Source organism: Arachis hypogaea, chromosome 2 (assembly GCF_003086295.3).
Source record: "Arachis hypogaea cultivar Tifrunner chromosome 2, arahy.Tifrunner.gnm2.J5K5, whole genome shotgun sequence".
NCBI lineage: Eukaryota > Viridiplantae > Streptophyta > Magnoliopsida > Fabales > Fabaceae > Arachis > Arachis hypogaea.
The window spans coordinates 95988171-96006184 of NC_092037.1; the positions used below are offsets into that span (position 1 = coordinate 95988171).

Here is an 18014-nt window from a genome sequence, read left to right on the forward strand (position 1 = left end):
TGAGTATATTTTATATAAAACTAATTAGATAAAAATTAGAAAGTTAAATAATGTTAGTTCAAATATAAAACGAAAATAAAAAATAGTCACCAAATATTTCTCATATATAAATACTAGAAAAATAAGACAAATTGATCCCTAACTGTCCGCAAACATTTAAATACTTGAAAATTTAAAAATACATTTAAATTTCTAACTTTTTCAAAATCTGAACACATCAACCCTGAGTCTAATCTGTCTTATTTTAAAAATTCTACTACGTGTACATCCATATCAATCAGGTCAGTACAACGAGAATCACATTTGATTTTTTTATTGGATCTGATAGACCAGGTGAATATGAAGGATTAATATGTCCAAATTTTAAAATAATCAAAAACTTAAATGTATTTTTAAATCCTCGAGGATTTAAATGTCTGCAGATCAAAAGGTCAAAAACTTATTTGTCATTTTCTCTAAATACTATTATTAACACTTTCTAAAATTCAGTGATTAACTGTATTAAGGGATTTCAATAATAATATCCAAGTGAAATAGGGCAATAAGGGTTAAAACCTTTGTTTCTAATGAAGAAAATCAAGTGCAGTAATCTAAGGCCAGAGTACAAATAATATTTACAATGTATTGTTACAGTGGCCTAACAGAGATGCTTATATAAGAAAGAAAGGACCTAAATATTTCAACACATCCAGTTAAGTAATCGTTCAAACTTTTGGCTGAGATTTGACTAAGAAACTTCTTGCTTCATCTTCAGTAACTTCACTGTAAAGTTAAACCAAATAACAAGTTATTGAAGAAGAAACATTGAATTTTAAATGGTCCAACCAAGAAAAAGATAAAAAAAAAAATCACAAAACCTGTCTGCAGCTTCTGATTTGGGGATCAAGGTGATTCCTTTTGAAGAAAGAGAATCACAGAAATCATGAAGGTTCTTCTCTTGACAGAAACTCCAAATATCACGAAGGAAACTGTTGAACTGTTTCGGTTCCTTCACAGAGAAAAATGTTATCAGTGACTTCAAATACAACCAAGAGGAATAATAGAGGAATAAAAATTGGTTAGACATGGAAAGTCATGACTTGGCTCTATGGTGCAAAAGCGAGGGAGATGGATTACCTGCTCATTGACACATCCCTTGCGGAGCGCAGCTAAACATTCCAATCCTTTCGAATTGTTATCGCCTTCGTGGGAATCCTCTATGAGATCATGAATTTTATTTTTCATAGCATCGATTGCTTTTACAACCCAATCTGGATTATCTCTGCGCGCAAACATGGCTTCAAAATCTTGTACAGGAGTCAGATCTCCAATGTTGTCGACTTCAACATTTGGCTTATCTTCAATGAGATTCGAAGCCAGAGCAGGTATTTCTCCTTTACTATTTTCCTCACCGGAACCATATCTTTCCTCTCTCAATAAACGCCTTGACTTTTTATGCTGTAAGACAGTTCAATTCAAACATGAAAGATATACAATGTTCGTATAATGTAAAAGAAGTTTGATATTTTGTATAAACTAGGCACAAAAACGTCTTACCCTCGGATTTTCCTTTAGTTCAAAAGACTGACGAAATTTTTCTATCACAGATTTGTTTTGTTGAAGGAGCTCATCATCAGGTTCTGTGATTTTCTTGAGTGTATCATCAAGAGGGGGTACTGCAGCATCCGCATGCTTTGACTTGAGCTCAAGATAGCGATAAAATCGCTGAAAAGATATATGAACATTCGTATGTTAGCTTTATCCCAAGGTTACCTTTCATTTTTGGAGGTGCATATGCTAAATTTGAAATCTCTATTGTACCCTTCAAGTTATCATAATGCTAACTTTTACACAATGGGGGTAATACGTGATTGGCTCAGATAAGAAAGATAGCAAGGACAAAGCATAATCGAAAAATTCGGAAAATACAAATTCACAGCCCACAAGCAACAAACATTAGATAAAGAAATCTCATGTCATGAATATCAAAATCATAATCTTCTTTAAAAAAATAAATAAGAAAAAAAATAGAGGGAAAGAATGAAACACAGGAGATAAACTAGAAAACATAAGTGAGGGAATTCATGCCTCTAGGACTGGATTTGGTGTAAAATCAGGTAGCAGAACTTCCTCTTTTCCTTGTGGTGCAAGATCAAGCATTTTTACCAAGTTAGCCGCAGCCTCTAGCTGTTGTTCATTTGGCTGTATCGGTGCAGGGAAATTACTGAAAGAAGGGAATTGAAACTCTCGCACATCCTCAGCAAAAGGTAGTACATTGAAGTATAACGAATCAGGCTGCACAGCATGACCATGCAACGGAATTATTTCAAAACAAATCCAGAAATCATGTCAGTGGAAGTAGACCAATTAAAAAATAAATTAAAACAAAATAAAAAGAGATGGAAAAACGCACAATATTTTCCTTATCAGATAGATTGGGCGTCAGGACCCCAATGACGACATTCGCTTGTCCATGTCTCCAAACACAACGTAGTATTGCCACTTTATTCATTTCCTTCATAGCCCTTGCTAGCGAAGAAAGTGCAAGTGTGGCTTTTGTATTTCCTGTTTCAGCTATGAAGACATTGACATCTTTCATGTATTGGTGTCTTTATCGGATGGTTTAGGAGAAAAGAAAAGAAACAGAAGAAACAGAGTAAGAAAATCTCCATCGTCAAATTCAAATCAAATAAAGCATATACAATTTTACCTCAATACATTGGATGAATCAGTAAATCCTAAAAGCTTCAGACCTTTTTCTGGTTTGAACTTAACAGCATCCCACTCAGCTTGGGATATGGGAACTATTTGAGGCCCATATCGATAACCTTTAATTCTTTGATCTGGCGGGACAACTTTATCAGGTTCTTGAGAACTCTTGTACTCATAATCCACTTTGACTTCATGTGTAGCAAATTTATCGGTTGAAGCAGCCTTATCGGAAAATTTCTTGAGAGTTGGAAACTTTTCTTCTGCTGTTTTCTTGTATACCAAAACCTGTTCAAAACTTAAGCATTCAATAATCATGTACATAAAAAGTTTGTAAGTGGCATAGGAACATTAATCACCAAAGTAATGAGATAATGAAAAAAAAAACATGTCAAGAACGTAATCTTTATCTGCATTGATGGGCACGGCCAATAGGGCTATGAATATCTCACCTTAATCTTCAGTTTTGGGCTTAATTCAAGATCCCCTTTAAAGATTGTGGATGGAGTTATGTTTCGGGTTCTAAGAGCACCAAGCAAAGAAACTGGATTCTCCACATATGTTGACCTTGCAGACGTTTCTGTTGAAAAAATACGCAACAGTTGATCGTTTTCGTCCATTATTTTCTTGTTTGCATCTTGACTAAGCTTTCCTCTCAGAATTATACTTTCCATCCTCATACCATGGACGGTCATTTGTTTAGCAATGGTGGTCACTTGTTCCTCTTTTGTTCCTTCAAATGGCTCTTTTATTGGACATTGTGCATTTGTAATAAGACATAGACGCTTCTTTCCCTTGTTAGTTTCTCCAAACTTTTTTATCAGCATATCCATGCCAACAATAATAGCATCAAGAACTAACATCACAGTCAAGGTATTCAAAACCACAATATGGCAGTTAATCACTCAAAATCCACCAGCAGAATCAACTTACTGCTAGTGAAATGAATGAACTTTCAAAGTAATACTACAGCTGATATCGATTCAATTTTATTAACAGAAACAGAATAGAGCTCAGGAAAAGATAAACTGAGTATATACCAATGTTTGGAGGTGGGGTTGAACAAATCAATAACAAGGCACAAGTGGTGCAGAATATTACACAGGACAAATCAGGAAAAATTTTACCATCTAAAGTCAAATAGTATGAATGTTTTAGTAACGGTCAAAATGTTAGAGCATAAAATTCTTTCATTAAATATATAAATAAATAATTAAAGCTTCCAAAGTATAGAATCATGAACATCAAGGATACAATCACCATGTGTAGCTCCTCGAGGCAGTTGCTGTAGAGCCTCAACGATATCTCCCTCCACAACTTTAATATTTTTCAAAACCACAACATGTTGATACCCTCCAACTTCTTCCGTAAGTTCGTTATCAGTATCTGGGAAATTTCGACATAAACATGGGTGAGGAAGGCCTTTGAATCACTTCATGGAAAGAAAAAAATGAATTATCAAATCAAAGAAACGATTTGAAGGAAACTTCAATCAACCCATTTAATTGTAAGCATAATAGTAAAACTCCACGGGAAAAACAAACTCGGTACAGTGAATAAATCAGTGTGAAGATTCTACAAGAATGAGACTGAAACACAATAAACATTGCTACAAGATAATCAAATAAGAACCATGGACTTCTTAGTCTCCATTTTATCATCACAAATAACTAACATCTTTTGGTACAAGAAAACAATGTCACCGTTCGATTCTTATTACCAACCCCAATTATGAGCAAAATACTGAATTGCTGTTATTGCTGCATTGCAATCTAGAACTTTATGCCACATGACATGATAATAAACACTAACTGAATGGTGATAATGGTGCATTGTAGGTTTGCATCATAAGGGTCAAAGAGAGCACCTTCTGTTCCAAATAAGACAACACCCACTTCATCATATTTGGTAAAGATCAGCTGCACACTCATCAAAAGAAGGGGAAAAAGGTCATTTTAATGTTAAGGGTTTCAGCTCTTTGAAGACAAACATCAAACACAAGGTGGGCAAGGAATGTCAAAGGAGAAATAAATATAGCAACCTTCTTCTCCACAAGCATGGAACAAACTTTCTCAATTTCAGGAATAACAGAGTGCATGGATGGCCCCACATCCAGCAGCAAAACCAAAGCTTCCTGCATTTGATTACAGCAATTACAAGAAAATACACATCTATGCATTCATAAATAGTGAAAAGTTTAAATTTTTTAAAATGGGGTATCAGGCTTTTCAGTTGGTATAGATTATAGAAGAAAAACCCTAAAATCCTTATAGTGTTGGGGAATGAAAACGGGAAAAAAAAATTGAAAACAAGAGAGAAAAGATGGAACCTTGTTTCGAGCCATGGAGAAGAAGAGAAAAAGAGTCAATCTTGCAGAAGAAGGCGTTGAATTTGAGCTGAATGATTCCTCTTCCGGATTTTTCTTTGTTCCCGCTTCAATATATTTATGCGAAATAACCGATTTAAAATAAAAATAAATAAGATGAGATTGTAGCACTTTTTTTATTTTTCATACTGAAAAAAGATGGAGTATGACACGGATATGGGCATCATGATGCTTCACGCATCTTTATCTTTATAGTAATACAAATGCGGAGTTCATACAAATGGGGAGCTCATTTGCTGACGTGGCGCTCATACGTTGAGTTTGGGAATTTATTTGCTTACGTGTCGTTACTAGAAATTTTTAGATTTATATTTATAAATTATAAATTATTATTTACTCAGGTTGTTATTTTCAAATTTTAAGTTTGGGTTGTTTTACTTAGGTTGTTATTTTTAAAATTTTAAATTGTTTTATTTGTTTGGATTATTTTACTTATGTTGTTATTTTTTAAATTTTAAATTATTTTATTTAAGTTGTTATTTTTTAAATTTTATTTAGATTGTTCTTTTTTATATTTTAACACTATTTTTTAAAAATCTGTTAATTCTTTTTAGCATAATTTTTTAAAATTTTATTGATTTTTTTTAAATTGTAGCTATATAAATTCTTTTAAAGAAATTTAGAGTTTTAAAAAAATTTACGTTAATTATTCTTCGGTTGTTACATACTAACTAGTGTTAAACCCGTGCGATGCACGGGCTTATATTTAAATTTGATAAATTAAATTAAAAATAATATTTTATAATCATATATTTTTTAAATTTAGTATAACACTATCATCATCGTTATATAATAAACGTGTTAAATATGTTATTTTATCTTTATTCAAAGTAAAATATGAATAGAAGAGTTCGAAGTTTATAATATTCTTGAACCATAAGGAGGGAGATAAAAAAAAGAACATATATAACTATAATAATAGCATGTTAATTTTACCCTAAATTTTATATCAAAAAGCTAATAAAAATTTATCAACAACCTAATATCTTACTAACTTCATTAGAAAATCATTGGATGTTGTGCTCCTTGTTACACATTTCATTTCAAATTTGAAAAAAGAGTTATAGATAAATTAGTTATATCTATAGTAAAGATTTGTACAAAAGTGTAAATCATAACATGCTATTAAAATGAAAATAATATTATTCTTACCTAAATATTATTAAAAACCTCTTTGAACACGACATTTGTTGTTGATGACTTTGGATTGCCGTCTTCGTTTAGAATTAAAACCCTGAGACCACTGCGACTCTTAACTCTTGACAAAGCAACATAAAGTTGTCCATAGATGAACATTGATTTTGGCAAATAAAGCCGTACATGTGATAATGATTGATCCTGACTCATGTTAATAGTCATTGCAAAGCATACTGTTAATGAAAATTGTCTCCGTTGGAACTTAAATGGCAATCCTGAATCTGAAGGGATCAAGTTCATTCTTGGAATGTACACTTTATCTCCAATATTTCTACCGCTCACTACCGTCGCTCCAATTACGTTGCTACCAAGTTTGTTAACTATTAATCTTGTCCCGTTGCATAAACCTGAAGTCTGGTCTATGTTTCGCAGTAGCATTACAGCGACTCCTGGCTTCAAAGTCAACTTGTGATTGAGTAGTCCCGAACATTTGATGTCATTTAGAAACTCTGATGTGAACCACTCTTGTTTTACATCTTCATTCTCATCAGCTTGACTTGTTGTGTCAGAGCTCAAATACTCCTTTTCCATCCCTGAAAAGATTGTCAAGACAAAATCGTTTACCTTCTCGACACTCTTAAGTGTGGGTGCAAGAATTGCTCTACTCTGAAAATATATGTAATCTGACATGTTTTGCAACAAATTTGGATATGCAAAGTCTACCAAATGAGAGAGAGGATCATCAGTAGTTGTAATCAATAGATCATCTGAAATTTTAACTTCTGATTCATCACCAACAACAGAGATAATATTTCCATTTCCAACATCAAGTATCTAATTAGCAAATATCTTCATTTCACCTTCATCTTGATCCAAAGAAGACATTAGAAGCCTCATATTCGTATGCAGTTTCAGAACCTTACAAAATGACCAAAACTAGGATGAGTTAATAGCAGATGCTAATATATCGTGTCTACTTCCTTTCGAAATCACCGGAAGTATCTGTCTGAAATCACTTCCTAGAACAACAATCTTACCACCAAATGGTTTATGTGTCTTATGTTGATCGGTAACTGACATAAGATTCCTGAGCGTCCGATCAAGTGCTTCAAAACGGCAGTTGTACCTTTCCTCGCATACAACATATTGAGAACTCAAAATTGGATCCTGTTTTGGACTTCTCTGATCTCTCCTCATACCATATCATGGCGTCGCAATGCCGACAAAAAATTCTGGGTCATCAATATCTATCACATCTAATAATCACCAAGATAATAAATTGTTTTAGTTATATCTGCAACAAATAATTTATATAAAAATATACCTTTCTTTCACCATGTTAAGTATAAAAATAATATTTATAAAAGATTACCAAAGAATGCAATTTATAGATTAAAAAGATGAGATCATATAATACAATTTCATTGTGCCAACCTCAAGATTTAAGTTTTACAATAAATCAATGTTCAAATACAAAAATTATAATATATAACCATATCTTAGTTTGAATTTTAAAACTTGAACACTAAACGATAATTTTTTGTTTATAAAAAGCATAATAATAGTAAATAATAAAGTGCTGATATTGCTACCTCTTAAATTACCTGTATTCTCAGCAACATCGAATATGGCTGGGTATTAAATTTGCACAGAATCATCTAAAATAGTCGTATTTTCAATAATATTCTCAACTTCTTGAAAACTTTTTGAAAGATTTGTAGTCAATTCCTTCAAAAATGTTTCTCTTTGTATCAGGTGTCTTTTTTTCAGCTATGCACACTTCTTCTAATTCTTTTTTTAGTATCTAAATTTGAATTAAATGTACTTGCTCCTGTAATCATTAGAGATAATACATCAAGTATTTTATATTATAAAAAAAGAAAAATGAATATATGTTAAATGTTTGAATCAGCTGAATTATGAATATATATTATGAAGGTAGTATTAAAGATAAAAAAGTAAAATTTTAACTTTGTGATAATTACAATCTATCATGTTTATCTTACCATGTCTCTTTTGAAGTAGCATAGTCTTCCTGTTCAGTCTTACATCCCTTTGCAATCTAATTCGATTTGTGTACTCCAATGAATCTATAATAATTATTTAACATATACCAATGATTATTTTTAATAGACCAATTAAAAAGTTAAATGTTTGGTCTTTAAATAATAAAAACATATTAACATAGTAACTGGTAGATATTATTTGATGTTTGTTGAAGATGTTGTTGACTTGTCTGATGACATGAACTATCATATGCTTCATGTGTGATATCCGAATTACTAATATCACTAATATTGGAACATTATTTTTTTATCTACAGAGTGTAGATTAGTAATTGGAGACCTTGATCAATGTGGTGTTGGGTTATTACCAATAAGATAACTCGAGATATTAGTTTTGAACATATTTTCTGTTAAAGTTTATAATTGAATAAATAGTAGGAAAATCAAAATATATAAAGTGCATGTACATTCCCATAAGCAAGTTCTAAAAAAAATCATCCAAAAATAAATCTGTATTAATGCTATTTGTAATGTTCGACAACACCGATTGGAAATGCACACCATTAGAACTATCACTCGAATTTTCTGTAATTTTTCATAAACAAATTTAGTAACATATTACGAAGATAATGTAAATTAATAATTTATTACTTGTCAATAGCTAAATAATATATAGAAAATATTGTATTTTATGGGCTTTCATTCGGCCAAAATACTCATGACATGTTAGTTATTTTGTATACCCAATAAAAACTAAATATATAGAACTGACATACTTAAAAATACCAAATAAAAAAATATATTATTCTAACCTAAAAACAAAAATGATAAAATAATTAATTTATTTTTTTATATGAAATCTACCTTGAATTGTGCTTTGCTTTGTATTTTCTTTGTCTTTTAATATCAATCTTCTATTCAATATAATCTTACTTCTCTTTGGACTTCTTGTATCTTTCAATATATACCTAAAAATATCAAATAAATAAATTTTTTAACTAATTAAAAATATATATACATTATACATAATACATTTTTATTATCAAATTTTTTATATTATTAAAAAAAATAAAGCAGTACACATATGACAGCGTCTGTTTTTGGTATACATGTCCATCAAAATATAGACACAGAAATACATGTATGTTGTTTGTTTACTAAGACAAAAGTATGAAAGACATAGTCGTACACAAACACCCATTAAAAACATGTATTTTGTGTCTCTCTAAAATGCGAAAACACTAATTTTTAACTTGAGACACTAATTTTTTTACAATTTTTTCTCATGTCTAACTTACCAAATAGAATATGAAATTAATGCCTTCTTATGTCTATGTAAAATTGCACAGATTTTATTTTCGATGGCTGCTTTAATTTCTTTTTTATTCTCGTTTATTTAGTTACGTAAACATATTTTACAAAAAATAATATATTTTTTTATAAAAGTATCTTTTTTCAAATAAATATAACTTTAATCTCACGATCAATAAATTCAACTTATAGTTAAAGAGATTGAAAATGAACAACTTATACGTAAAAGGAGAGAAAAAGATAAAAGTACCTCTATTGTTATAATCTAAAAAATAACAATGTAAACGAAGTAAATAGAAAAAAAATTATAAATGTGACAAATAAAAAAAATTTAAATTTAAAAATCAAAACGGCTAAGAAGCCACTTAATTAGGAATTAGTATTAGAGTTTTAAACTTCAAATTTTTAAATAGAATTTTTTAATTAGCTAGTGTAAATTTAAAATTTTTAAATAAACTTTTTTTAATTAAACGTTTGTTATTCATTAAGAATATAGGAATTTGTTAATTTAAAAATAATTTTTATTAGTTTCGTCATAAATAGTATCAATCCTATTATTTATCGATAAAAATAAATAAAATTAAATACAATCTAAAAATTAATAACCTTATAAATTACGTAAATTTAGAAAAAATACTTAAAAAGAGAAAAAAAGATGAAAGTATTTCTACTGTGGAGAGACAATCTAGAAAGATAATAATAACAATTTATAAATGTGGCAAGTAAAACAATTTATAGCTAGTATAAATTTTAAATTTTTAAATAAAATTTTCTAATCAAACATCCGTTATCCATTAGGAATATAGAAATTTGTTAATTTAAAAATAATTTTTTTAGTTTCATCATAAACAATGTTAACTTTATTATACTTTTTCTAAAATTTAAACAGTATTACATTTTTTTAAATAGTATAAATAATTTCACATTTTAATAAGATTGATAATTCTATTTATTTTATTATAATTCTTTGTAATTAATATAGTAACTTATAAATTATATAAATTTTTAAAAAATATTCTCAAACCCAATTGCTTACGTAAAAATTCAAAAAAAAAGTATATTTGAATTTAAATTTAAAATTATAAACATAATACTTTAACTAAAAATTATAATTAGATTTTTTTAAATAAATACACATTAAAAATTAATAACTAACTTAATTGTATCAACAATAATTCAAAGAAAAAATTTATAACTTTATGACATTAAATATTAAATTAAAAATTATCAGAATATTAACGGTGAGAATCAAATTAAAAATAAAATCACAAGTAATAACTAAATAACTTCTATTTATATTTAAAAAAATTCTAAATTCCAAACATAAAAATCGAAAAGAACAAAAAAAAAATAATAACTCAATAAAAGACAATGTTTCACCAAAACAAACATATGTTTGGCATTATTCTATTAGATAGACTCTAAAAGAGATTCCAAAACATGTGCATCCAAATTCTCAAGTTTCTTTCTCAATCTTAATCTTCTTGCAAGTTGAGGTATCTCCTTCCACCTTCGAATCTTCCGACTCCGAGGATAGTCACTTAGTTGGTGTAATAACACTTTCCAACAATTCAGATTCATCATTGGCCGCAACTTCAATGGAGAATTCAGTCAACAAATTCTGTACAAAAAACCACGTTAAATTAAAGACTTCTTTCTAACCTTTGATTTTATCTCACTAATATTTTTGAATAAAATTAAGATCTAATTTTGAGAGAACAAACAAAAAAAATATTTTTTGAACAAATACCTTAGTACCTTCTACTTTCTCCCCTTCAATGATTGAGGATGTCTTTGAAATTAGAAACAAAGCACCGGTGTAGTCAACATCCTAAAATTATAATTAATTATTATTTATAAATTAGATACTACTAATGACCAAGAAAGCAAAAAATAAATTAATTTTTAATAGAAGTACACTTATATATACTCACAATTTGAATAGGGTGAGTCTCTTTGAATTTATTTATGAGATCCACATTATTAGTCATCTTCTTAACTTTATAAGAAGGTGAAAAATATGAAATATCATATATTTGAACTTCAATGATGAAGAGAAAGATCTTATCAATTAGGTTGAGTAAAAGTGTAGGTGTATCTGATAGATCTCCTTTCTACAGGATATTACGTAATATATTAATAATAAATAATATAAAAAGTACCAATAAAAATATCTTCACTAATGCTTTTAGAAATAAATATTGGTTAGATCTTACCAATAGGAGTGGATCAAGTATCTCTACACAGCTCTCTTCCAAAACTTGTTTTGCCTCATTGTCAAAGACTACATAACATGCACAGTCAGAATCATCAATGACACCAAACTTTATTCGATACCTGCTTAAAAAAGAAAATAACATAAGAAAAAGTTAAATATAGACTTATTTAATATCTAATCCAATGTACATAGACTTTAATTTAAATAAATAAATAAATAACCTTGGCGTCATGAATAAAAGGATATTAGTAGAAAACTCGCGTCTTCATTGAGTCAAACCATCTCAATTGAGTATGGCAATGGAGAATTTTCGTAACTTGATAGTTTCCATAACCATATCACTCGTATACGTACACACAAATTGTAGATTGTAGGATTGATGTTAGCAATTTTGTGAATATCAGCCATTGGAATAAGTAGGGAGATTTTGGATATATGTAAAGAAAGGGATTGATGTACTTTAAATTGTGGTGCTTTACATCTCTCATAACTTATCCTTTTATAGTTGTATCATAACTAAATTTTTTAAAATTTGGTTGACTTTAATTTAAAATTTAAAAAACAACAAACTAAGTTAAACAACCCAAATTTAAAATTTAAAAATAACAACTTAAATAAATAATAATTTAAAAATTCTAAACTAACGTAAATATTTATTTATTGTAATATTAGTATGTAACAACCGAAGAATAATTAACGTAAATTTTTTTAAAACTCTAAATTTCTTTAAAAGAATTTATATAGCTACAATTTAAAAAAAAATCAATAAAATTTTAAAAAATTATGCTAAAAAGAATTAACAGATTTTTAAAAAATAGTGTTAAAATATAAAAAAGAACAATCTAAATAAAATTTAAAAAATAACAACTTAAATAAAATAATTTAAAATTTAAAAAATAACAACATAAGTAAAATAATCCAAACAAATAAAACAATTTAAAATTTTAAAAATAACAACCTAAGTAAAACAACCCAAACTTAAAATTTGAAAATAACAACCTGAGTAAATAATAATTTATAATTTATAAATATAAATCTAAAAATTTCTAGTAACGACACGTAAGCAAATAAACTCCCAAACTCAACGTATGAGCGCCACGTCAGCAAATGAGCTCCCCATTTGTATTACTACTAGTGTTAAACCCGTGCGATGCACGGGCTTATATTTAAATTTGATGAATTAAATTAAAAATAATATTTTATAATCATATATTTTTTAAATTTAGTATAACACTATCATCATCGTTATATAATAAACGTGTTAAATATGTTGTTTTATCTTTATTCAAAGTAAAATATGAATAGAAGAGTTCGAAGTTTATAATATTCTTGAACCATAAGGAGGGAGATAAAAAAATAAGAACATATATAACTGTAATAATAGCATGTTAATTTTACCCTAAATTTTATATCAAAAAGATAATAAAAATTTATCGACAACCTAGTATCTTACCAACTTCATTAGAAAATCATTGGATGTTGTGCTCCTTGTTACACATTTCATTTCAAATTTGAAGAAAGAGTTATAGATAAATTAGTTATATCTATAGTAAAGATTTGTACAAAAGTGTAAAATCATAACATGCTATTAAAATGAAAATAATATTATTCTTACCTAAATATTATTAAAAATCTTTTTGAACACGACATTTGTTATTGATGACTTTGGATTGCCGTCTTCGTTTAGAATTAAAACCCTGAAGCCACTACGACTCTTAACTCCTGACAAAGCAACATAAAGTTGTCCATGGGTTAACACTGATTTTGGCAAATAAAGCCGTACATGTGATAATGATTGACCCTGACTCATGTTAATGGTCATTGCAAAGCATACTGTTAATGAAAATTGTCTCCGTTGAAACTTAAATGGCAATCCTGAATCTGAAGGGATCAAGTTCATTTTTGGAATATACAATTTATCTCCAATATTTCTACCGGTCACTACCGTCGCTCCAATTACGTTGCTGCCAAGTTTGTTAACTATTAATCTTGTCTCGTTGCATAAACCTGAAGTCTGGTCTATGTTTTGCAGTAGCATTACAGCGACTCCTGGCTTCAAAGTCAACTTGTGATTGAGTAGTCCCAAACATTTGATGTCATTTAGAAACTCTGGTGTGAACCACTCTTGTTTTACATCTTCATTCTCATCAGCTTGACATGTTTTATCAGAGCTCAAATACTCCTTTTCCATCCCTGGAAAGATTGTCAAGACAAAATCGTTTACCTTCTCAACACTCTTAAGTGTGGGTGCAAGAATTGCTCTACTCTGAAAATACTTGTAATCTGACATGTTTTGCAACAAATTTGGATATGCAAAGTCTACCAAATGAGAGAGAGGATCATCAGTAGTTGTAATCAATAGATCATCTGGAATTTCAACTTCTGATTCATCACCAACAACAGAGCCAATATTTCCATTTCCAACATCAAGTATCCAATTAGCAAATATCTTCATTTTACCTTCATCTTGATCCGAAGAAGACATTAGAAGCCTCATATTCGTATGCAGTTTCAGAACCTTACAAAATGATCACAGATGGGATGAGTTAATAGCGGATGCTAATATATCGTGTCTACTTCCTTTCGGAATCATCGGAAGTATCTGTCTGAAATCACCTCCTAGAACAACAATCTTACTACCAAATGGTTGATGTATCTTATGTTGATCGGTAACTGACATACGATTCCTGAGCGTCCGATCAAGTGCTTCAAAACGGCAGTTGTACCTTCCCTCGCATACAACATATTGAGAACTCAAAATTGAATCCTGTTTTGGACTTCTCTGATCTCTCCTCATACCACATCATGGCGTCGCAATGTCGACAAAAAATTTCTGGGTCACCAATATCTATCACATCTAATAATCATCAAGATAATAAATTGTTTTAGTTATATCTGCAACAAATACTTTATATAAAAATATACCTTTCTTTCACCATGTTAAGTATAAAAATAATATTTAAAAAAGATTACCGAAGAATGCAATTTATGGATTAAAAAGATGAGATCATATAATACAATTTCATTGTGCCAACCTCAAGATTTAAGTTTTACAATAAATCAATGTTCAAATACAAAAATTATAATATATAACCATATCTTAGTTTGAATTTTAAAACTTGAACACTAAACGATAATTTTTTGTTTATAAAAAGCATAACAATAGTAAATAATAAAGTGCTGATATTGCTACTTCTTAAATTACCTGTATTCTCAGCAACATCGAATATGGCTGGGTATTAAATTTGCACAGAATCATCTAAAATAGTCGTATTTTCAATAATATCCTCAACTTCTTGAAAATTTTTTGAAAGATTTGTAGTCAATTCCTTCAAAAATATTTCTCTTTGTATCAGGTGTCTTTTTTTTCAGCTATGCACACTTCTTCTAATTCTTTAGTATCTAAATTTGAATTAAATGTACTTGCTCCTGTAATCATTAGAGATAATACATCAAGTACTTTATATTATAAAAAAAATAAAAATGAATATATGTTAAATGTTTGAATCAGCTGAATTATGAATATATATTATGAAGGTAGTATTAAAGATAAAAGAAGTAAAATTTTAGTTTTGTGATAATTACAATTTATCATGCTTATCTTACCATCTCCCTTTTGAAGTAGCATAGTCTTACACCCCTTTGCAATCTAATTCGATTTGTGTATTCCAATGAATCTATAATAATTATTTAGCATATACCAATGATTGTTTGTAATAGACCAATTAAAAAGTTAAGTGTTTGGTCTTTAAGTAATAAAAACATATTAACATAGTAACTGGTAGATATTATTTTATATTTGTTGAAGATGTTGTTGACTTGTCTGATGACATGTATTATCATATGCTTCATGTGTGATACTCGAATTACTAATATCACTAATATTGGAACATCATTTTTTTTCATCTACAGAGTGTAGATGAGTAGTTGGAGACCTTGATCAATATGGTGTTGGGTTATTACCTAATAAGATAACTCGAGATATTAGTTTTGAACATATTTTCTGTTAAAGTTTATAATTGAATAAATAATAGAAAAATCAAAATACATAAGGTGCATGTACATTCCCATAAGCAAGTTCCAAAAAAAATCATCTAAAAATATATTTGTATTAATGCTATTTGTAATGTTCGACAACACCGATTGAAAATGCACACCATTGGAACTATCACTTGAATTTCCTGTAATTTTTTCATAAACAAATTTAGTAACATATTACGAAGATAATGTAAATTAATAATTTATTACTTGACAATAGCTAAATAATATATAGAAAATATTGTATTTTATGGGCTTTCATTCGGCCAAAATACTCATAGTTATTTTGTATACCTAATAAAAACTAAATATATAGAACTGACATACTTAAAAATACCAAATAAAAAAATATATTATTCTAACCTAAAAACAAAAATGATAAAATAATTAATTTATTTTTTTATATGAAATATACCTTAAATTGTGCTTTGCTTTGTATTTTCTTTGTCTTTTAATATCAATTTTCTTTTCAATATAATCTTACTTCTCTTTAGACTTCTTGCATCTTTCAATATATACATAAAAATATCAAATAAATAAATTTTTTAACTAATTAAAAATATATATACATTATACATAATACATTTTTATTATCAAATTTTTTATATTATTAAAAAAATAAAGTAGTACACATATGACAGCGTCTGTTTTTGGTATACATGTCCATCAAAATATAGACACAGGAATACACAGGAGTACATGTATGGTGTTTGTTTACTGAGACAAAAATGATGAAAGACATAGTCGTAAACAAACACCCATTAAAAACATGTATTTTGTGTCTCTCTAAAATGTTTAAACACTAATTTTTAACTTGAGACACTAATTGTTTTACAATTTTTTCTCATGTCTAACTTACCAAATAGAATATGAAATTAGTGTCTTCTTATATCTATGTAAAATCGCACAGATTTTATTTTCAATGGCTGCTTTAATTTCTTTTTTATTCTCATTTATTTAGTTACGTAAACATATTTTATAAAAAATAATATATATTTTTTTACAAAAGTATCTTTTTTTAAATAAATATAAGTTTAATCTCACGATCAATAAATTCAACTTATAGTTAAAGAGATTGAAAATGAACAACTTATAAGTAAAAAGAGAGAAAAAGATAAAAGTACCTCTATTGTTATAATCTAAAAAATAACAATGTAAACGAAGTAAATAGAAAAAAATTATAAATGTGACAAATAAAAAAATTTAAATTTAAAAATCAAAACGGTTAAGAAGCCACTTAATTAGGAATTAGTATTAGAGTTTTAAATTTCAAATTTTTAAATAGAATTTTCTAATTAGCTAGTGCAAATTTAAAATTTTTAAATAAACTTTTTTAATTAAACGTTTGTTATTCATTAAGAATATAGGAATTTGTTAATTTAAAAATAATTTTTATTAGTTTCGTCATAAATAGTATCAATTTTATTATTTATCGATAAAAATAAATAAAATTAAATACAATCTAAAAATTAATAACCTTATAAATTACATAAATTTAGAAAAAATACTTGAAAAGAGAGAAAAAGATGAAAGTACTTCTACTGTGGAGAGACAATCTAAAAGATAATAATAAGAATTTATAAATATGGCAAGTAAAAAAATTTAAATTTAAAAATTGAAATGGTTAAAAACTTCCTTAATTAGAAATTAGTATTAGAAATTCAAATTTAAAATTTTTAAAATAGAATTTTCTAATTAGCTAGTATAAATTTTAAATTTTTAAATAAAATTTTTTAATCAAACGTCCGTTGTCCATTAGTAATATAGAAATTTGTTAATTTAAAAATAATTTTTTTAGTTTCATCATAAACAGTATTAACTTTATTATACTTTTTCTAAACTTTAAACAGTATTACATTTTTTTAAATAGTATAAATAATTTCACATCTAAATAAGACTGATAATTTTATTTATTTTATTATAATCCATTGTAATTAGCATAGTAACTTATAAATTATATAAATTTTTAAAAAATATTTTCAAACCCAATTGCTTACGTAAAAATTCAAAAAAAACTATATTTAAATTTAAATTTAAAATTATAAACATAATACTTTAATTAAAAATTATAATTAGATTTTTTTTAAATAAGTACGCATTAAAATTAATAACTAACTTAATTGTATCAATAATAATTCAGAGAAAAAATTTATAACTTTATGACATTAAATATTAAATTAAAAATTATCAGAATATCAACGGTGAGAATCAAATTAAAAATAAAACCACA

At 27.7% G+C, this 18014-nt stretch overlaps 1 protein-coding gene across 1 annotated transcript; it reads right to left on the reverse strand.

Annotated features, from left to right (window-relative positions):
* Positions 1–475: 475 nt before the first annotated feature.
* LOC112753326 (ATP-dependent DNA helicase 2 subunit KU80-like) lies at positions 476–5236 on the reverse strand. The gene is made up of 12 exons (XM_025801604.3): positions 5018–5236; positions 4730–4822; positions 4556–4607; positions 3943–4074; positions 3141–3544; positions 2690–2976; positions 2393–2588; positions 2068–2274; positions 1537–1704; positions 1117–1437; positions 858–988; positions 476–762 (listed from the first exon to the last, which is right to left on the reverse strand). The coding sequence occupies exons 1-12, from the start codon at positions 5030–5032 to the stop codon at positions 705–707; spliced, it is 2064 nt and encodes a 687-aa protein (XP_025657389.1). The 5' UTR covers positions 5033–5236; the 3' UTR covers positions 476–704.
* Between the last annotated feature and the right edge of the window lie 12778 nt (positions 5237–18014).

Coding starts and splice junctions, on each gene's coding strand:
- LOC112753326 (XM_025801604.3), bottom strand. Junction 3,545..3,942: donor AGGAGCTACACATGGTGATT/GTATCCTTGATG, acceptor CTGTGATGTTAG/TTCTTGATGCTATTATTGTT. Junction 989..1,116: donor AGGGATGTGTCAATGAGCAG/GTAATCCATCTC, acceptor TTCTCTGTGAAG/GAACCGAAACAGTTCAACAG.